Below are 22,298 nucleotides of genomic sequence, written 5' to 3' on the forward strand. Positions count from 1 at the left end.
TCGTCTTTTGTGCCTTGCAGGTTCAAACGCTCCATCCAGAACTCTACGTATTTGTGAGTGTGTACAGTGCGAACTTGGCTTTGCACAAAAGCCATGGTGTTAGAGGTTTAATTTAGAGATGTAAATCATACGTTTCATTTATTGGTGACATGTTCACTCATGCGAGTATCCATCCATGGAATTTTTCCTGAGGACATGTGTGTAGGCCTATACATAAAGCCGTTCAGTAATTTTTTTTTCACAGTAGATGCATTTACTTGTACATGTATTTGTACAGTGGTGGATCTAGTGTTTACAAAAGGGGGGAGGGGCAGCGGAGCCAAATGGAGGAACAAAGGGGCATATTTTAGTGATGTTTGGCTTCCAAGTTTTTATTTGTTACATATAGTAGCAGTAGCGAAAATACAGAGAAAAAAAGACAGCTTTCTCCCTCAAGATTAAAAAAAAAGGTAACAGAGAAAAGTCCCCCTCCCTGATCCACTACTGTTCATGGGCCTGTGTGCAGACTCTTCAGAAAGAAGCTGTGTGTTAAAATGGAACACCATAAACACATGCATTGTACATCACATACCATTACCGAGGTCCAATCATACCTTCGCTTATGTTCACATACATGTACTGTACATGTACATGTACACTGTATGTCACTTAATAACTGTGCTGATGAATTAGGTCATTATATACTGTACTCATATATACTGGTATATGGAGTCCAATTGCAGTTACCCAATTTACCCTGTACAAAACTGTACACTGCTTTGTACATACATGTACTTTAGATATTAGAAAGGTTCACGTACCAACGGCAGTGCATAAACACATTTAGTTCAACTATTATGTACATTGTACATGTAAACTTATGTGAGCGGTCAGGCATTGTTTTGCTCTATTTGCAGAAATGCATACAATCTTGCATGAGCTGTTTGAGAGTCCAAAATGGCAGCAACCAGTGAAAACCTAGTGTGTGGCTATAATACTCAAAACCAAAATATAAAAATGTAAAGAAACAATGAGAATCTTTTTATTTTCTCTTCGATGTTTTCAAATTGTGCATAGCAAGTGAGATATTGTGCCGCATGAACATGCATGGTTGATAGTGAGTTATGTATGAAATCCATAAGACAGCACCAACTGATGGCCTATCCAGTGCACTAACTGCACTTGTACATATACATGTACATACATGTACGGTGGGCCTGCCTGTTTGCTTGCAAAACTTCTCCAGTTGTTAACATGCCTCCTCTAGAAAGACTGAATAAAGTGATGTTTTGTGGTACACTACATCCATGTACATGTGGGCACATATCCCAACTGGGTGTCTGATACTTTAATGTTTTAAAATGTGAGGACTGTTAGTATAGAAAAAAGACTCTAAAAAAGATGGTAGAAAAACATGAATAATGTTTTGGGGCATTAAAAGTGCTCGGTGGACAAGCAGGTCATGAAATATTTTGAAGTTGCACACGGGTCTCCACGCAATTACAAAAATTACGCATTATATAGTCCATGTTCATATACCGTACCGGTAGTTATGGAATTGTTTTGTTTTCTGATTGCTCCTCAGCGAGAACTCCGACTGGAGGACAGCCGATTGGTGGATACCAAGATAACTCAAATCAAGGAGTGGGTAGCAACTACTGTTACTCAGGTATTTAAACATTTTGATTTGACACACAATTTATGCCCAGCGAATCCTAATAACTTCCCAGTGGTTCAGCTGACCAAACATTTATACCGAGATGTCGCAAATGCCAGTCAAATTGAAGGGTACCAGTAAATGCAGTAGGTCTATACCGGTACGTACATGTCAGTGTTGTATCCGAGACCTTGCTGTCCAAGACCAAGACCAGGTCTCGAGACCTACAGCACTGATACATGTACTAGTACATGTACATGTATGTACTGATAACATCACACTTTGTTAGTTTCCCTATGGAGCCAGTGGGGCTCATGGTCCAGTGAGCATCATTATCAACCACACAATGCATAGCACATGTACAGTGGCTCACAAAACTTTTGCAAAATGCATCTTGGTAAAATGCAAACATTGCTGACTTTTTTTCAAAAAGACAAAAGAAAATCCCCACAAAAAATGACGAATCCTTCTGAAGGGCCAACTAGTATTCAGGAATTGAAAGAATCTTGGAAGTTTTAAATTAAGTAAGAAAAAAACCTAATCACTATTACTGCATGCAGTCATGTTAAGTAACTCTATAAAACAGGCACGATACAATATAGCATAGACGAGGTCGTCAGGATGTGACTTTTTTTTTAATGGATGTTGAAGTCACATTCCCAAATTCTAGGTCCTTTTTCAAATGCATGTCCAGGATTGACTTGAATGTGACGTAACAATACCCACCACATCTTGTTACATGTGTACGGTACTTCTTTTGTTCTTTTCACAAATTCAGGCAATTTGGACGTGAGCTTGAAAGTCAGTGATTCAAAAACATTCAACGTCCATTCTGACAGAAACTATGAAGAAGCATATTGTGTCCATTTTAACAGTGTAATTCCCAGTGATAATTGCTTTGAGATTCTTGCATTCCCAAGCGGGAGTTTCTTTGTCTGAACTGTCCCACTCCCTCAGAGGAGGGGAAACATTCAATATCCTTTCACTCGGTGTCATCCTTTTGACATGTGGTATGCATTTGGCATTTCAGCGGCTATTTTTACGACGGGATGAGGAAATGTTCTGAAGTAGTCCATGTAGTCGATTTATAGCATTACACAGACACAAACCCTTAGAGAAATCCGTGGACATGGCTGCATTTACGCTACCTGTATGTGGTGTGCTACTGATACACTCTAAGAATGTTCCACTGTTCATTTGTTCACTTCCTCTCGATTTCATTGTGAGATATAAATAGACTTGGATATTTTCTTGGATTTGCCCATGGTTGTCACCTAATTATGTATGTAATTCATGTACATACAACTGTACATTGCCGGTGCATGTATGCACCTGTGACATTTAAATTTGTCACATTTTTGGAAGTACCCATTTTGTAATGAAATATTCATAAGAGTTGTACAGAGTGCAAAATGATACCTGCATAATAAATGAATATCATGTACAATTCATACTGTGAATGGTCATCTACATCTACAGTATGTATTGCACAGAATCCTTTTAAGAACCAAATTCTCCACAGATTTCTTTAAAATATGTGCTGTAAATGCACATGTACATTGTACATATGTGCATACATGGTACATACATTGTTAGAATGTTCCAGTAGTCTGTGAAAATGGTCGTTTCCTATTCTACAAAATTACACAGAATTCTGAGAATCTCCGGAGTGACCTCAGTTATGTGTATTTGCACAGAAGAGGTGCAAACTACATGTATGTCTCTTTGTTTTGTGCCTGTCACATTTGAAATCTGTCTTGTGCAAATTATATAGACATACACGTACCAGTATGTTGAGAATTCAGCATTTTACAGCCAGTCACATGCATCTTGGACAAATGGATTTTTAAAAGGTGTGTCTGAGCTCTTGAACCAAGCTATTATCATTCTAAAACTGGGTAGCTTACATGTTCATGTATTCCTATGGGCCATGTTTTCAGTACAACACTGTCCCAATACCTGTGCACTGTGCAGTATACCATGGAGGAAAGTGTAAAACTATCAATGCTCACAAAGAGATATATTTCCCAGTTGCATTGATGCCTTGAGCACTGACGCAGGAGACATGTCATGCTAGCTGAGCATGTACAAATGAGTTATCAGCCTGCTTACTATCATGACAGTTCCATGTTGTCGATAACGGTGCCAGTTCTGGGCATTCAAACATGGCCACAGGACTTGATGATTGCTGTCCTTTACGTGCTGATACAGGTGTAGAGTGAAAACACCTGTGGGCATAGATTGACGAGGTTTCTGATTATTTTCTGATGCATCTTATGGCACGCAGTCCAAGCAGGCTACCAGTATGGATGGAGATTGCCACAGCAGCAGTGCTCAGATAGCAGTGAAAGGAGGGGTCACTGAACTTGCGAGCTTTTTGTCCAGGATTCCAAACCTTTGCTGTAATAGATACATTTACATGTACATGTATGCTCACAACTGGGAAGCTATTATGTGTTTCCTGTTGGTTGACTTGGGGTGAGGGGGGTATCATCAAGGCGGTTAGGCCTGCATGGGAGATCTACATGTACTTAATTTAAAAGACGCTGCCCATTTCCTGAGGACAGTGGAGCCCCTTTGTTTCTCCAGCGTTCAATTCTCTGATCTGCCATGGCACAACCTGTGTGGATACCCTGGGTGTGATCTACTGGTTTCTCCATACATGTACACTGTAGAGTCTATATTTTTCAAGGGTACACAAAGGAAGATGGAGACTGTACAATGTACAAGTACAGTAGGAGGGGTGACTCTTTTGTGACTCGGAACCAGAAAGCAGAAAGTGAAAAGACTTTTTTTTCCAGATTTTCTTTTTTTTTGGGGGGGGGAGATAGGTCAGAGACCTGGAAGTTGCAGAGGACCATTGCAAAAGCAAAATGATAACATCCAAAAATAAAATCAAACTATGCACTTATTTAACATTTGAAGGAAATGGGCAGGATCACAAAACATACATGAAAAGATAGTGTTTTGCCAGCTCAACTTCAACTTCAAGAACCTACTTTGTCTACCACATGCAGAGCGATAGGCTCTCTGTGGATGTCTTTGTTCCCAGCCTCAATCAGACCTATTGTGTCCCAGTATGGAGACTCCAAGGATAAATCAATTCTGCCCTCTGTAGATCCATTGTTCGAGTTTCCCTTCTGCCTGAGAGTCCCCTTCTCCAGCCTCCACCCTACCAAGTGCAAACAGACCAAGGCCTCTTAATCATTTGACAGTCTGTGTTTATTTTTTCGTTATAATTTAGCAATAAAGGAGATGGCGGCCTGGGCAACATACGCTTGCAATATTTTCACCAGACTGACTCATGGGACAGTTATTGTCTGGGTACACGTATTTGCTGTGTGTTGAATGGGGGGGAACGGTATCAGAGGTCCCATTTGGATAATGAGAACATTGCGCTGTCAATCACAGAGACCGCATGAGTGACGGCTGGCGTATTAAGTCTCATTGAAGTCAGAGGAAAGACGGTTGCAACCTGATAGCACAAAGCGCTGACTATCTTGCATCTGTCTGCGTCCCGGCCTTGGCAGATGGGTATAATCCTGTTAGAATCCGGCTGCCGTGAGGCTTCATCTTCTATTTTAGTCCTGTCAATAAATGAGACATGTCATGTACACATGTGTGTACACTGTACATGTACATGTACATGTACCGTATACAAAGATGCTGCAAGGCAGGATGTCCACAGTCACAATACAATTAAGAATGAGGCTTTGAAATTGATCCGAGCCACTCATTTCAGGCCCTGTTTAACACGTTTGTGACACTAACACAGTTTTAATCACCACATGTTATTTTCGGACAGAAACTTGGCTTTCCGGATAGTGAGAGCTTTAACATTATTATCTCATTTCAAATTGTGTATCTTTTTCCAATGTACAGTACAGTAATATAATTTTAGTCACTGTACATAGGAAAAGATAGATGCAGGTATTATGTACATCTATACATTGCGGAAGAAAAAGCCACCTCTGGCATCAAACTTTTTAGTAAGCAGCTACACTGCACACATGAAGTCAGGTAACTGCTCAGGTGACATCACTGTTTTGCATAAATTAGCATAAAACCAGCCTTTCAACATCCTTACACCTGGTGTAGTTACTTTTAACATGAAGAAATTTTGAAGAGGATGTTTCATTCAAGACTTAATAACACTCTATTGTATCAGACCTGCAAAACGTTGCGAACATTTGTAATGGGACATCATATTGTTCTGAGGGACACATTATGGATAAATGAGCATGCTCAGTATGAAGTACAGGTCAATTTTGGTGCATGTGTATATACTGGAAAGACTTCTTAAAAAATTTTCAGCTTACATTGACAGAGAAGCAATATGAACATAAAATTGTGAAAGTTTGAACACATCTCAACAGACGCTCTTTGTTGAAATTTGAAAATCTGAATGCACTTTCAGGTTTGCTTTTATACTGCATGTGTGCACATGTACTTTGTACCATTAGCATTGACCAGCCTTCAGAAGACAAGTCTAACACCATATTTAGATTTACTTTCTTGCTTGGTTTTTCAGCTCATGGCTGAGCCATTCCCCGAACAGACCCACCTGAAGACTGTCTTTAATTGGAAGCAGGATAGGGAGAAATCATGCGCTTGTACTCTCCTCTCAGACAGCAGATGGACCTGTCATGTTGGCAGGCCAGCCCTTATCCTTGTCATTGTTTGTTGATCTCTAATAATAAACCACAGGCTTTTCGCTGGTCTGTTTTATAGTCAGTGTGAAATTGGCTGGGGGGGGAGGGGAGATTCAGTGTTGGTTGCTAGTTGCCCGACTGGAGGCCAGGGATTTGGTTGCTGAGTGATTTGTGAGGCCCATCAAACTTTGGTATCGGTGGAAATTGAAAATTTGTCTCTGCCAACAGTTGAATTATTTATGACAAAGGAGAGAGTGGATTTTGGTGAGAAGTGGTCTGGCCCAGGGCATGAATGGAAAAAAAAAAACAGAAGAAACCTGTAAGATGAAAGAAGTTCTGCTGGATGAATCGTGCTGCTGAAGACCGCTTGTCTAATTTCAAAGATTAAGTTAAAACTGAGACGAATTGGTCAGACACATTCACCCTAGTCGCCTGGGCATCTTTGTGAGGATGCTTGCTTCCCCAAATCCTCTAATCCCAAAATAGCGACTGTACATGTAGTGGCTAGTAGGCATACCCAATGCCATGAGATTGCATGAAATGTGACTCGGTCCAACAAAATGAGTCGCGACAAAGCTCTTTCTGAAAGAATCTTTCACTGTGTAAATTGATACGAACCCTCAACTTTTGCCACTTTAATATTGTCCAGTTCCATCAGGATGCCAAATTGAGTGATAATGTACATGTACCAATATATCAAAACAAAAAGCTCAGTTTTAGAGAGCTTTCTAATGCAGATTTAAACAAAATAACGGTAATGAAAACTTGCCTAAAGACTCATTTTGTGGGATCCAGTCACAACTTGACATTGCATCTAGGAAATTAGGGTTAAACGTCCTTCAAGCAGCCTGTAAGTAGAGCAATCCACCCACTTCTTCCCCCATGCAGTCCTGCAAGACCTTCCGAAACTTCCCGATGAAATTCAAAAATCTCATTTGGTTAGGGTTAATAGTCTTCTTTCAAGGAGTAAATGTCTCGTGCATATAACCCATCTATCTTTCATTCTGAGAATCTACAGGTCTTTGAAATAGCAGGGAAAAAAAGGACTGCCATAAAGTCTACAGCATACCTTTATTGGTACAAAAATATAATCTAATTGTACATTGGTGTTTGATTTCAAACTCTGAAATAAAAGGTGACACAAGTGAATGATTTGTCTAATTACATTACCCATAAGTTTATTATTTTTTCCCCATGCAGTTGGAGGAAGAGAACAGATGTTTGCGAGCTGAAAATGTGCTTTTAAGCACTGGACGGGAAAGCTTAGAAGGTACATTTACCACTGAAAAGCACAAAATGTTCTACTTGCACAAAAGTGTGACTTTTGTTTTTTCAAATAAAAAAAAGGAACAAACCTAGGGCGTTATTTGAAACAAAACCCTCATTGCGTATGCATAAAAGCATTCCTAGAATTCTGACTCATCTCTGTGTGTGCACAGTACATGAACATAGGAATGCAGCAATCTGTCATGGTTGCATTTTCATTACTGCCCGATGTTGGCCCATAATTGAAATTAATTGACCATCAGAGCAAATAGAAATGTGCAAGGCAGGTTTTAGTAACCCATTCATTCTGCAGGTTCATGTAGCATGAATCCAGGCATGCATTTTAGGACGCAACTCTGGAATCAGACACAGTTCTTTTTAAATTAACTTCTGATATTGAAGTGTTGAGTGTTAAAGCTCGCCAGATAACCCTCAGAAGGGAGTCCTGTTACAGGGCCATGTGGTCAAGTGGTTAGGGTTTGTAGCTTAGGGTGGGGGGTTCAAATCCTGGCAGGCGGTCACGTGTTGTGACTTGGGCAAGTCACTTCACCCCTCTGAGTCTCTCTCGACCAATCTGAGGGGACACTGTTGCAGTGCACTGGCAGCACACTCTGTCACATTAAACTTGAGGGACACACGCTTTTGGCAAATCACAACATCCCATTGATAGAGGAAGCAGGTTATATACATGTCCAACCTGCATATGAGTTTTGCCACCCACACAGTAAATACATACAAATGCTTTCTTTTTCTTTTGTTTTTCCAAAACTGTCCAGATTTGGAAATTGTGTCAGCGCTAGCTCACTGTCAGCATTGTCAAGTTCTCTGGAAGCAGAATTGTCTACTGTTGAGTGGCAATTCCACAAAACTTTGTTTCATAATTCCATGTTAAGTTTTCAAATCGATTCTGGTCATTAGAGGCACACTGTGCACGATTCTCATGTCGATTTGCAGTTCTCTATGTCTTTTTCTCCTCAGTCAGTGTCAATATGCCACCAAGTAGTTTTCATAGCTTTTGTATCTCACTTTCAGAGGGCACAGACCAAGAACCAAGTCAAAAACCATCACCACCTCGGCCTACATCAGTCCTGTCCGAACCGCCTGAGATTCCAGCTCGCCCCACCTCGTCTAGCATCAGGGAACACCTCCAGAGCATCTTGGATGAGAGCAGATCGGCCGGAGATGCCCCCAGGAGGCCCAAACCCCCGGCGCGAAACAGGAAGAGCCCCGACGAATCCCACGTCTCAGCCCTGATCCAGGTTCATGAGGAGTTCATCAAGCAAGGGGAGGAGAGGCCCCTGAGGGATGAGACCTTCAAGTGTGCAGCCTGCGAGAGGCGCATGAAGCTGCAGGACTCATGGATGGTGGTCCGGGAGGAGGTGAGCAACAACACCTGGCCCCGCAGGCAGCCCCACCACGCCCATGATCTCACCAAGCAGCACAGCTATGACGAGCATGGCCCAACGGTGAGCAACATCACGTGTGAACCAGAGCCACGCCGGGACCTCATCGTGCACTGCGAGTTTTGCGGTCACGACGGGGTGCCGGTGCACGTGGAGTCGGATGAGGAGGAACCAACACCAGGGATGCTGTCCTCAGATCAGTTGCTTGGCAGTCAGGCATCCCTGATGTCTTTGTCGGATAGTTCTCTTGCCCTGCAAGCTCCCCCGCCCACCCCTGCGTCCCCAGGCACTGGAGGAGCTAAGAGTCTTGCCCACAGCTTGATTCAAGCCAATGATAACCCCACAATAACCAATAATAACAACGACTCACCCTCATCAGATGCAGTAAAGCTGCCGGGTACCCTGGAAGCTCTCGCTGACTCAGTGTCGGCAACTGCCAAGGTTCTTCACCAGTCGTCCAACAGGAACAACAACCAGACTCCATCCTTTTCGGAGGCTATGGTTGATCACACCCTAGACTCCTTAGAAGATGCAGCCCAGTCGCAGATGGACACAGAAACTACTGCAGAGGACGACGACGACGAGGTTTTCCTCAAAGATGGGTTTGTGCCCGAGTCAAGGAACAGCGACTATGCCGACCTTTTCCAGGAGGAGATTGAAAGCAGGCCCCCAAAGAAATCCGAGAGCAAGTACCAGAGCCTGACCTCCTTCAACACCACCGTGGTTTTGGGGAAGGACGACGACGACTACGACGAACCGCCTGATGACTTCTTCAGCATGGACAGTCCCGAGGAGTCCGGTAAACCGGACATGAAGATGGTTGAAAAGAGCAACCCCACCCCACCTCCCCCTCCTCTGCATAAGATGCCACCTTGGGTAAGAACAAGAGTCAGCTGTGGACTTCCTGCATTATTTACTCCCGATTAAATACTTCCATGCATTGATTATTCAGAATTTTGTTTGGGGGGGGGGAGTTGACTATCTCAAACCACTGTGACAATAAAGGCTTCCATTAATTCAAAAGATTGTCCAAAAGTCTGTTTACTTCTTAACATGCTATTTTAAATTGAAAAGCACATTTCAAAGTCGAGTGCAGCTTGAAACCTCTTCCTTTATTTATCATTTTACCATTTTAATGATCGTGACTAGATTATTATGTCTGATTTTAGCAACTAGTCACATGATCCAGAACACCGTACACTTTTTTTAAAGTAATTCATTCCAGACTACACCTCTTCCATATATACTCAGTCAGCTACTGCAGACAGACTTGGCGAACTCCTGATATGACAACATTCAGCAAGTGCACTCACAAGTGTACACATACACTGTGTATACTGACGAGTGATTGTTAACTATAGAAATCAGAAATGGTCAAAACTACAGCAAACGGTTCTCTTCCAACAGTAACTTCCTTTCAGATTCTGTGCCCGTTGTGCACACACAAAGGCATGATATTCCTCTTGTGAAACCAAGTAGCTCCTCAAAGTCAAATTTTGCACAGAATTGTGGGGTTTTTTTTAAACTTCTCTTTATCGACAAGTAGTACATTTTCATATTTGGTTTGGTTTACAACAGGAGAACCGTATCTACACAATTGCAGACAGAGGGATGACCTTATCGTCTTGCATCAACAACATGGCCAGCCCATCTAAAAGTAAGTGCTGTACCGGTAGTTGAATCTCCATAGGGTCAAAGAAACACAGCCATGGACCTTGTAAAATGTACAGTGCTTAATTTAAAAGACCAGGGCTAAAAGACCAGGATGAGTTTAGAACACAACGCTGTCGAAAATGTAAAATAAAGAAAAGAAACTATTTAGGGTTTTATAAGTAAACTGATTTATTTCAACCATACAAAATATAAGCAATTCAACAATTGAAGGAGCGCTGTTGGTTTCCCAAGATTCAGTTTTTGAGTTGCAAGTCACTGTCCGTGTCATGTGACAGCACTGTAACCAGTTAAAATTTTTCGAGTACCAGTGCTTGATTGGGAACTCTAGAATTCACAAGTGCGCAGTGTCTTCGCATGCGTCTGATTGCAAAGTTGACGTAGTAGCTGCTATTAGTGAACCACATGTGACTGTATTTCAACCAACCAGAATAAAGAATCAGCAAGAGGTGTGTTATAAGAGTGGCTATGACAGTCTTCCAGTTCATTGTACTCAATGACTTTTCTTAGCAAAATGACGTTCAATCATGTCATGGAAGTTTTCATATTTAGTCTCAGAAAGTCCTGGGAAAACTCATGGAAGTTGGATTCCAGATTGGTCTCCAGGTCTCTAGTCAAAGCAGAGAAGTTTGTCTAGAAGATTTACGTGCTTAGTGCAAATCAGCTGAAAACCAGTGATGAGAAGTATGCAGTTCATGGCATTTTGACCGGTATTCAGCTTTTGCTGAGCGATACTGTCTTTGCTTAGCAAAGCTCCCTTGCTCGGTAGCTCTTTGGAAAATAGCCGCTAGCCAAGCCAGACAGATCTCCTCAACAGACCTTGAGGTGCTTCAGTTAATTTGCAGGCCAGTGTAATGGCATCCACCCGTCGGAATTTCTCAGTGGACCTCTTGTTTATCTGGGGAGGAGGAGACTCCAATTGGGAGAGAAGGGGGGGAGGCTTGTTTTCCCACGTGGTGTTGAAAGCAGAGGAAACCTTTCATTTTCCCAGGATGTCGTTTAAAAAAAGAGCCGTCTCAGCTGATAAGAAAAAAGTTATCCGTAAACATTCTGGTCTCATGGGTATTAGAGTGCCTGTGCACAGGGTCCTGACTTTGCCCCCAGTTTTTTTGCTAACAACTCAGGTATCGGCCACAAAAAAAGGTAGTCCAAAAGAAAAATAGTTTAGCTGTGTTCATTTCAGTCAGTGTAGATTTCTCCCTGGAAATACTTAGTTAGCATTAATTGGCATTTGGGCAAACCATGTGGGTGATAAAGTAAGCTATGGTGTACACTTCGTGGGTAGTGATCGGTGTTGTTTTTTGGGGGGTGCACGCATTCTTCAGAAGATAGACGTTAGTGGCCTTCTTGCGTTTGTCAGGTAAGATGAGCAGAGTGGTGCATGCTGTCTTGATAACTGTTTTTAACACGTGAAGTTGACCCGTGCCATGTTTTCTTCCCTTATTGGCACGAAGAAATCTTTACACAGTCTTGCAGTCGCTCGGTCTCTTGAATGCAGTAGCTTCCAAGTGTTTCCATGGAGACACTTGAGTTTTGTCAGTCTGTCGGTCTGTTTTTGACCTAATGGCAGTTCATGGTACATGTACATTGTATTAGTATGTGCATATATGCGTCCTTTATAAGGGGTACAATGGGAAACACTCTTAATGGTACATTTTGAAGGGATTCAAGGCCACAAAGTTTTATAATGAGTCCGTAAAGCATGGCTGGTACTTTCAGTAAAAGTGGGACAAGATGCTGAGATCGTAGTTTGGTTGGGTTCTGAAATGCAGGTTTTTCTAAAGAATTGATATTTTGTGCAAAACGAACATGGTACTGATGGTTCTCCATTTTCCAAAATATTTTCCAGCAAGTTTTGTAATAACACTTGCCTGACAAATCACCAACAGTATTAAGTGTCACAACATAAGTTTTCATTTCCCAGTTGGTTACATGTGAAATCACAATATAAATGCTGCCATTTGTAACCAACCAAAAATATCTGTTTACCCACATGCCTACTATTAAAGGTAACATCATACTTGCAAATTCACCAGAAAAGGTGTAATCTGCCAGAAATTAGGCAGCTCTGCCCATGAAAGACCATGGGCCAGTTTCATAGAGCTGCTCAAGCACAAAATTTAAGTGGGAAAAAACTTTGCTTAATAAACAAAGGTTACCAGCTCAAACTCTATCTAATTGTCATGCTAACCCCAAAAACAGCTTCGTACAATGCTAAGACAATATACATCACATGGAGTTTTGGCTGGTTACCTGATTTATCAAGTAAGGTCTTCTCGCGCTTAAGCAAATCTTGTGCTTAAGCAGCTCTATGAAATTGGCCCCTGTTTACTCCCTGTGATATATGCAAGAGGACATTTTGGAATCAGTGGAGGTCCCTGCAGATCTACCAGACTGCAGATGACAGAAAAATAATCTCACCATAATTATAAAATACATTGCATTTGTCCAAAGCTGTTGTGTTTCTCCTCTCCAAAGCTTGTCCTGCCCCTATATGCCAATCTTGGGAAGGCTCTAGCACCGCAGCCATGTACAAAGACATGTCCGTACCGGTTTATACCACTCTCAGAGGGGTAAGTATTCCTTGACCTCAGTTGCCCCCCCTCCTGTTTTTGATCTTCAGTGGTATATTGAGTTGAAAACTACAAGGTCTTTTTTGTCAAGGTCATACCTCATTCATTATGCATTATATTGATCGAAGCCATTTAGTCTGGTTTGTGTTCTAATCCTGTTGTGTTATTGATAAATAACTAACTTCCACATTTATTAGACATACATAAAGGAAGAAATGCAAGATTTTCTTTCATTCTGAAAAGCTGAAAAAAAAAACTGAAAATGCTGTGTGATTATTGGATATATGTGAAATTTTTAACATCTGCTGAAGAGCCCAGGATGCAAATCTCAGCAGGTTTTAAGGAAAAATGCTGTTATATTTGCTTTTAGTGAAGTCCGCCTTCCTTTCAAATTGGAATGAAAGCAGAGTTCTCAGGTTGTCATTTAAAAATACACCAGCTTGCTTTTAATGCTGTACTTCACAGGAAATTATATCAGTTTTATGTTTTTCTCTCACAGATCCTGTTATTCAGAGGGAAAAAAACAAACTTTCCTTTCTACTTATTTATGCTATTTAAATACACATTTTCCTGCCCCCCAACTTGAAAACAAGTTAAATCCAATTAACGCACTACAGGGAGAAAGACTCCCAGGAGAGTACTTCTGCATCCTCGGTGGCATCCGTCCAAACCTCACACAGCCTTCAACTTTTTTTATTGGCTGAATCCACCCACAATTTTTTTTTTATGTTTCCTGGTTTCCTTCACCTCCATCCCTCATCCCCCCCTCCTCTCTTTCTCTCAGCATGCTGACCAAATACGCAGCACGCCATTCAGTGGGGATTCCTCGGACTCCTCAGATGAGGAGCACTGCCTTGGAGGTGGCGGCAAGCTCTCCCAGCACATCCAATCGGCCGTGGGGACGCTGGGAAGGAGGCCCTCCCCAAGCGCCTCGCCGGCCAAGAGTGGAAGCAAGATCGGTGGCAGTGGCGGTGGCGGCGGCGGCAGCGCCCTCGCAAGTGGGAGCCCGTCCCGGAAACTCATTGGCATTGGAGGCACGCCCTCCACCCCAATGCTGGGCCTAAAGAGGGGTAAATAACACAAAGCCTCACATCGTCCCTTAATAACTGTCCCTTTCTTTCTGGCAGATCCAAGTGCAAACTCCACTTGTTCAGGTGCATGTAGTAATCATGCTAAAGGGGTGATAAGTGTTCATCATGAGTACTGAATGCAAACTTGGCCACATGGAGACTTGCTGATTGGAATCAGAACTGTGTTTGACTGGAATTGTGCCTCAGGCATCTGATAATATCTTACGTTATGAATGTCGCCATAGTTGAAAACGTCGTCTGAATGCTTTCTGATGATGCTAGATACTCAGTCGTAGTGTGATATACTTGAAGTGCAGAAGTCAGACATCCCCTACTCTGATGAGCCACTTCGACAGAGTACAGAAGCATGACGTCATTTGAACCAGGATGCGTAGTGCAAACGAATGAAGTAACGTCGGGCACGTGTTGGTTCACACATTGGTTCTCCTGCTATTGCCTACTACGCGCATAATTGTGACTTATTCACTTTGGTACTCTATAAGAAAAGGTCAATCAAGAACAGCGCACCTGGCATCATGCCCAGCTCACACACGCTCAGAGCATATTAGTCAGCATGCTGCCGCAATAGGGCAGACCTCACACATGTTGCTGTTCTTGAATGACATGCATGACTTACGTACATGTACTTCATTTTGAGCATGCCCTGTTGACTAGCTCACTACTCTTCCGGAATCAGTTCATAGGAAGCCCGGTGCCTATTGCAAATATGCAGTACTAACATTGAACTTAAAGTGCATATTTTGTAAGACTTTTATTGTCGGAAAGAGTGGATGGGTTTCCTATTCTGAACCCTTATTGTCAAATTGATAACTTTGGTGCGATTGCATATTGCTTGCATGTGGTGTTGTACAACATTTGTGACTCAACCTGACAAAATCAGTCACAAGTCACCAGAGCCACTTTTGAGTTAAAAAGTGCAGAGTACAGAAGGGTGAGGTCGTTTGAACCAAAAGAGAATCTTGTGGAATATGAATCAAAAGGAACTCTCCACAGTTTTCACTCAAATAATATCAGCTTTCATTGTGGCTCAGAATGCGAACACTTTGTGTCGTGTTTTTACGTCAAGCCAAGAAAGTAGAACGGGGACCTGTACAGAAAGAGGGTTTATTCAGAGTTTTTGAAACAAATAGATGAATGCTTCATGTTTTGCAGTGGCAAGACTAATTTATTTGATGACATCAAGAAATCATTCTTACTATTGCATTCATAAACATTCACGGTTTTAAACTAGAGTCAATTGTTTAATATTTGGAACCCATATAGAGGATTTTGAGTCACATGATTTTTGAGTCGGCGTTCAATTTGCACAGATGCGTGTGGAAATGTGCATGCCTTCGAAGTCTCTCGACATTCTGACTTACATGAAACTGCCAATAGAAATACACACTTTCGAAGATGCAGGCACCTCCACAGACATGGAATGCTCCCTGAAATGCCTATGCCCGTCAAGTTACATCACATGAAAAACCTCTATATCCGTAAGAATAGTGAGGTGACAAGTCATTTTATTGCCAAAGTATTAGCTTGTTAAAAGGTACAACACTGCATGTGTGTCTTGTTATTAAATCTTCAATGAACATGACAGGTGCACAATACAGGGCTTCTCAACCAATGGCATACATGTACCTCTCTTTTTTGAATGCCAGGTGTGTCTGCCCAGTCAGGTAGCTCAGAGGCAGATTATGCAATACCCCCAGATGCAATCTCTTGCAGTGACAGTACAAACTCGGATGAGCCTGAGCCCAAACTACTCAAGACTTGTGCGGCCTTTACTGCCGAGAACGTCCGTAAGGTCAGTGTGTCTAGTCATGCTACCGCTATCTTCAACTCTGGTCTCGAGGGCTTTACTTCTCAAATATTTCATTGACATACCAGTAGGACACCAGCAGCCGATTTCACGAAACTCGTCTTATCTTGCAACTCATCTTAGAACTTGGGACGAGTCCCTGCGATAAGATCGATCTTAGCTAAGACCCGTCCCAGGATCGATTTCACGAAACGCTTCTTAGGCAAGACGCATGCATAATATCGTTAAATATTTTGCTCATATTTTGTGTCGTGTTTGATAAAGTTATTTCCTGCGATACGCGCAACAGCCGTTGGTAGCTTTGCACAGTAAATTCAAGATGGCTGATTGGGTGAAAAACACCCGGCAAAAGTTCGTCTGTTCTACTTCAACACACGTAAGTATATACATGTACGTTTCTAGATAAATTTGGTAGGTTTCAGTGTGTTCCTCGTCATCGTTTATGTTGTGTGCAGTCGGGTCGCATGAATCGTTAAATTGCAATTTCAAAAGAAATTATTTCGAGCCCATTCATTTGGAATTTGGAAAACTGAGAAAATACATGAGGCCATTATCACAGTTCTTCAAAACTTTTACAGTGTTGATAAGTTGAAAGCCTCTATGCGGTGCATTTTTCTTACAGTCACTTTTGTTGGCATGTTAAACTCCTCTTTGATGTACGAAAACTGGTTGAAACCTTTAAACAGCTAATTGGTGTGAAAAGTGTAATTTTTATAAGATTTGGAAAAATGACTAGGCTTTTCCAAACAGTCAAGGAGGGGTTGCAGTCATGTACATGTAAATAGAAGCACGCGCTGTTCGTGTAACATTCTTTAGTGTATAACATTTTGAACCTAGAGTATGCCCTTTGAAAACATTTCTGAGAAAAAGTTGCTAATTTCCATTTACTTAAATGCCAAAGGAAAATGGAAAATTGTTATTGTCAAGTAGAAAAAGAGATTTTTGTGTACAATTTATGCAAGATTGATATTTGGTGCCTTGATCTGCATTACTGAATTCTACTGAATTTGTAAATTCGAACTAGCATTAACCTCAAAGGCCTTTTATACTAGATATAAGTGCCTAAAATAAATTGAAAAGGGGTCAATTGAAAAAAAAAAAAAAATTGGGCTCCAGTTCCGCTGATCTGACTAAAGTGGTACACCAAAAATTGGGCTCCAGTTCCGCTGATCTGACTAAAGTGGCGCAACAAAAATAGGGCTCCAGTTCCGCTGATCTGACTAAAGTGGCGCAACAAAAATTGGGCTCCAGTTCCGCTGATCTGACTAAAGTGGCGCAACAAAAATTGGGCTCCAGTTCCGCTGATCTGACTAAAGTGGCGCAACAAAAATTGGGCTCCAGTTCCGCTGATCTGACTAAAGTGGCACAACAAAAATAGGGCTCCAGTTCCACTGATCTGACTAAAGTGGCGCAACAAAAATTGGGCTCCAGTTCCGCTGATCTGACTAAAGTGGCGCAACAAAAATAGGGCTCCAGTTCCGCTGATCTGACTAAAGTGGCACAACAAAAATAGGGCTCCAGTTCCGCTGATCTGACTAAAGTGGCACAACAAAAATAGGGCTCCAGTTCCACTGATCTGACTAAAGTGGCGCAACAAAAATTGGGCTCCAGTTCCACTGATCTGACTAAAGTGGCGCAACAAAAATTGGGCTCCAGTTCCGCTGATCTGACTAAAGTGGCGCAACAAAAATTGGGCTCCAGTTCCGCTGATCTGACTAAAGTGGCGCAACAAAAATTGGGCTCCAGTTCCGCTGATCTGACTAAAGTGGTACACCAAAAATTGGGCTCCAGTTCCGCTGATCTGACTAAAGTGGCGCAACAAAAATTGGGCTCCAGTTCCGCTGATCTGACTAAAGTGGCGCAACAAAAATTGGGCTCCAGTTCCGCTGATCTGACTAAAGTGGCACAACAAAAATTGGGCTCCAGTTCCGCTGATCTAACCAAAGTGGTACACCAAAAATTGGGCTCCAGTTCTGCTGATTCGACTAAAGGGGCGCACCAAAAATAGGGCTCCAGTTCCGCTGATCTGACTAAAGTGGCGCAACAAAAATTGGGCTCCAGTTCCGCTGATCTGACTAAAGTGGTACACCAAAAATAGGGCTCCAGTTCCGCTGATCTGACTAAAGTGGCGCAACAAAAATAGGGCTCCAGTTCCGCTGATCTAACCAAAGTGGTACACCAAAAATTGGGCTCCAGTTCCGCTGATTCGACTAAAGGGGCGCACCAAAAATAGGGCTCCAGTTCCGCTGATCTGACTAAAGTGGCGCAACAAAAATTGGGCTCCAGTTCCGCTGATCTGACTAAAGTGGCGCAACAAAAATTGGGCTCCAGTTCCGCTGATCTGACTAAAGTGGCGCAACAGGCAAACCTCAGATGATCCTACATTAAACTTTAAGAAATTCAAGTCCGTCAGTTTTCATTTTTTTCACCCACATGCCCATCCACTCGTCCGTAAGAAATTAGCATGTTTGCCTTGGTAAAATTGAATTTCATCAATCAGAGGATTGGAAATTTCATGAAGTTATAATAGTAGGGAAATTTTAGGTAACATGTTGCTGTTGTAAAGCACTGCACGTTAGGGGCTGCACTGCACCACGTCAAGGACGTCAACAATACAGCCTTCTTACCCGGGTGTCCGGCTCCAAGTCATTTTCTACTCTTTCCAGAACTCGAAATATCCCTTCTTGCGTGAACCTATATCTTCGGAAAACTTCCTCATCATTCAAGCTATTTAGTGGATTTCTCCTGTCTCTAAATATTCTCTCTCTCCTTATTGCCCGCCGAGCTTCGTGATCAGCAATAAGCATAAGCCCCATTTCGCTGTTTTCTACAAAAATGCAAAGGTTTGCATCGAGATAAGACGGCCCCAATACTGATCTTAAGTTAAGACGGGTTCGGCCGCGTTGCTAGGGAAGTGAGGATGCGTTGAACGTGTCCTAAGTTTGGTGAAATCGATCCTAGGGCGAGACGCATCTTAGGATGAGTTACCCTTCCTAAGACGCGTCTTAGCGTTTCCTGAAACCAGCCGCAGCTTGTGCCAAATTGAGTTGTCCTTGTTAAGTCCTTTTTTAATAATGTCATTATCAAAGTCCTGGAAATGGCAAGGCAAATCAAGGTACATGTAAATCCTCACAAACAGGTCCCAGTGGTCCGTTTTCGCTCTCCTGTGACCACAGTTGGAAGGCAGAATGAGATTTCCTATTCTTTATGCCTTGCTTAGTTTTGAGGAACTGTGCATTTTCTCAACCTTTACAGTTTAACTCAAACGAGCATAAAATGTGCATAATACCAGAGTGGAAGCCTGCTGCTCCCCTAGTCGCGATTTCTTAATTGTGTTCATTGGATTAGCCAGCACAGCTGAAGTCGTGGTTGCTTTTGTGACGGCAGTAACCTACACCTAATTATTTTTAAAAGTGTCCGCTCTGTTGAATGCTGACTTGTTTGTTCCGGAATGCTCTATATTAAGTTGGAACTGCTAATCTTAAGATGTCTGATTCCTTCGCGTGTATTTTCAATGTGTTTTTTTGGCATACTCATATACATATAAATACACTTGTCAGATTTGACTTATTTGCATGTTTTTCTCTGCACTAATTGGCTGTGAAATGCAGGTTATTTGGCCAGAGTGCTTGCATTTCTTGCCAGCCGGGGATCTAAATCCCCCCCTCCCATTTAGTATTCCTGACAGAGAGACGCAGTTAAAACTTTTACCCCCAGTCCAGGAAGTTCAAATTATCCCGCCGCTGGACAGATTTACCCCACAGTGGAAACGTTTGACATTTGTCTTGTTTTTCATGGGTGCGGAATGTTGTCAGCTTTGGCATCATAAACACGAACCACGTGTTCCAGCGTCCTGTTTTCCAAAAACGTGCCTTTTGCTTTCCAGTAAAAAGGGGCCAGCTTTCTCGAGACCCCTGGATCTTACAAGGAAGTTTTGGGGAAATTGAGCTGGGGAGAAGCTGGCATGATTTCTCGGGGGAGCCAGTGGCCCCTTCCGGCACTTTAATTCACTCAGCGTGTTTCAGATTGGCTTTGGGTTGGTGCGCAGTGTTGCCTAGGAAATTATTCATTGAATCGCTCAAATCGCTGTTGGGCATCAGTAATGAAGCAGTGTACATGTAAGAGCTGTGAGCTGAGAATGACCCTAACTCTCTTCATTAGGATTCATGCATTTCTTCCAGTTAAGACAGAAAGAAGGAAATTTACTGGTGCTTTTTAATTTTCTGAATGCATTTTCCAATTTGTGCAAGGTCCTTCTGAAGAAAAAGAGTGCTGCGAATTCTTATAGAAGAGAAGAAAAATGTTGTGTAAAATTTGATCTGTTTGCCAACAGGGTCCCCTGGAGAAGAGCGGTTGGCTGACCAAGTTTGGGGGGAGGATGAAAAGTTGGAAGCGGCGTTGGTTTGTTCTAAGAGACGGTGAACTCTGCTACTATAAGTCAATGGTAAGTCACTGCTGTTAATACATTGCCTCAAGTTTTGGAGAGTTTATTTCAATTTCCCGGGCATGGTCACAGCCATTTCATTTCTGCCATGGTGTGAAAATGTGGTGTTTGCACTCTTGCACCCCACCATTTTTGATGATTTTTACCGTGGAGTTGTCACATCTGATGAAAGTTCACAGTGCTATTGTGGCAGTTTTAACCTATGCTCAGAGCGCTGGGAAGGACACCTGTTGACGGATGATGGTGCAAGTGTTGTTGAGCATTCATTGAGTAGACTTCATTTCTTTAGAAAGCAGATCTGTCAGAAGTGCTGCTACATATATATAGTTGCTTTTCTCAAAATGAGGAACATGTAGGTTCTCATGGTTCACTGCAGCATGTGATCTATATTGTTGCTGTGTTAGAAAATACGTGTAAGCACACGCGATGTTCTAAAGCTGCTGGAAAAATATGATGCCCAAATTCTTATCTTCAGAAGTGCAGTGTGCATGTATGATGGGGGTGAATATGTACGTACGTGTAAATGCGTGTATGAGAAATGGCTTGGCTATTAACCAAAGTGTCCAATAAGAATTAGTGGAGACCAGTCTGAGGAGACGCCATTACTATGGTGCCACCACACCGGCGCGCATTCATTTAACTTGAGTGTGTATGCTTCAGTAAGTCACAGTGCCCCATTGGTTGGAGAGGCTTGCAAGGCGTATTTACCACCAGCATGCAAGCCTGCAGCCGATTTCATGAAATGTGGGGTAACTTTGAACCATGCGTAAGTCTTGTGCCACAAATTTATGCTGTTGCTGCGCGATATGCTAACGTTCAATTTCATGAAATGTTGAGTAGATGCGCCACAGTTTAATTATATTAAATTTCTTGGACGAGGACAAAAACAGCTTTTACGACGGCTGTTCTTATAACAGCAGTCATCAAACAGGCATTGAATCACATCCACCTGCAATTTTGAAAAAGTTTTCGTCTTTTTTCGTCGGAACTGGATAAAAAGTTTTGCAGTTTTCTCACAGCCAAACAAGTTTATTTTTCCCCTTTGGAACAAAGTTGCCCATTTCTAGTATAATCTTTAATAATTTCAGCAATGACGAGGCTTAACCAGACCCGATAAGCAAGTCAAATCATTCATTTTCGCTTCGTTTGGCGCAACTTACGCCATCTAAAATGACTAAGTAAGTTACGCCATAATTTGTTGCATAAGTTGCGGACCTACTCAGTGTGTGGGTTTTGTGAAATCGGTCATAATTTGTTGCGCAACTTATGCAATAAAATGTGGTGTAAGTGGAGTTACACCATTACGTAAAGTTTTGTGAAATCGGCTGCTGGTTCAACCGCAGTCATGGCTTGGACTATTGGTTACTCGATTAGTGTATAGACGAAGCCACCATGATTTTGAATTTTGAACGGTGAATTTTGGATACTTAACCAAGTAACCGCTTGGTGAGGTAGTCACTTGGGATAGGCTCGAGAAATTTCAAGTCATTTGGCAACTAACTTGAGTGCAGTCATGTTTGCAAAAGTATGCACACAGGGGAAATGTACCGTGTGTATTATGTACATGTACACATTGGTGCAAGCTACATCTACATCCATAGAAATAGGACTTGTGACTGTTGTGAAACAGTGAAATTACATTGTCCAAGGCGTGACATAACAAATGTCACATTCAAACACTGCAAAGTAAGAGAACCATTTCAGACTGTGGCTCGGCATTGCATCCCAAAGCATGCGCAGTGACATCGCTGCTTT

At 42.2% G+C, this 22,298-nt stretch overlaps 2 protein-coding genes across 4 annotated transcripts in view; one reads left to right on the top strand and one right to left on the bottom strand.

Moving 5' to 3' along the window:
- LOC110979278 (tetratricopeptide repeat protein 8-like) overlaps nucleotides 1-22,298 on the bottom strand; it is a 112,366-nt gene that overhangs the window by 59,008 nt on the left and 31,060 nt on the right. The window lies entirely within an intron of this gene.
- LOC147800303 (pleckstrin homology domain-containing family H member 1-like) overlaps nucleotides 1-22,298 on the top strand; it is a 79,184-nt gene that overhangs the window by 27,058 nt on the left and 29,828 nt on the right. For both annotated transcript variants that reach the window (XM_087135515.1, XM_087135519.1), the window contains exons 5-12: nucleotides 1,565-1,648; nucleotides 7,489-7,558; nucleotides 8,587-9,833; nucleotides 10,536-10,614; nucleotides 13,107-13,201; nucleotides 13,986-14,271; nucleotides 15,939-16,084; nucleotides 20,433-20,543. In XM_087135515.1, coding sequence (XP_086991641.1) covers nucleotides 1,565-1,648; nucleotides 7,489-7,558; nucleotides 8,587-9,833; nucleotides 10,536-10,614; nucleotides 13,107-13,201; nucleotides 13,986-14,271; nucleotides 15,939-16,084; nucleotides 20,433-20,543 — 2,118 coding nt within the window. The remainder of the gene's footprint in view (nucleotides 1-1,564; nucleotides 1,649-7,488; nucleotides 7,559-8,586; nucleotides 9,834-10,535; nucleotides 10,615-13,106; nucleotides 13,202-13,985; nucleotides 14,272-15,938; nucleotides 16,085-20,432; nucleotides 20,544-22,298) is intronic.

Source organism: Acanthaster planci, linkage group LG01 (assembly GCF_054643075.1).
Source record: "Acanthaster planci isolate LZ-2023a linkage group LG01, COTS_SCS, whole genome shotgun sequence".
Lineage (NCBI taxonomy): Eukaryota > Metazoa > Echinodermata > Asteroidea > Valvatida > Acanthasteridae > Acanthaster > Acanthaster planci.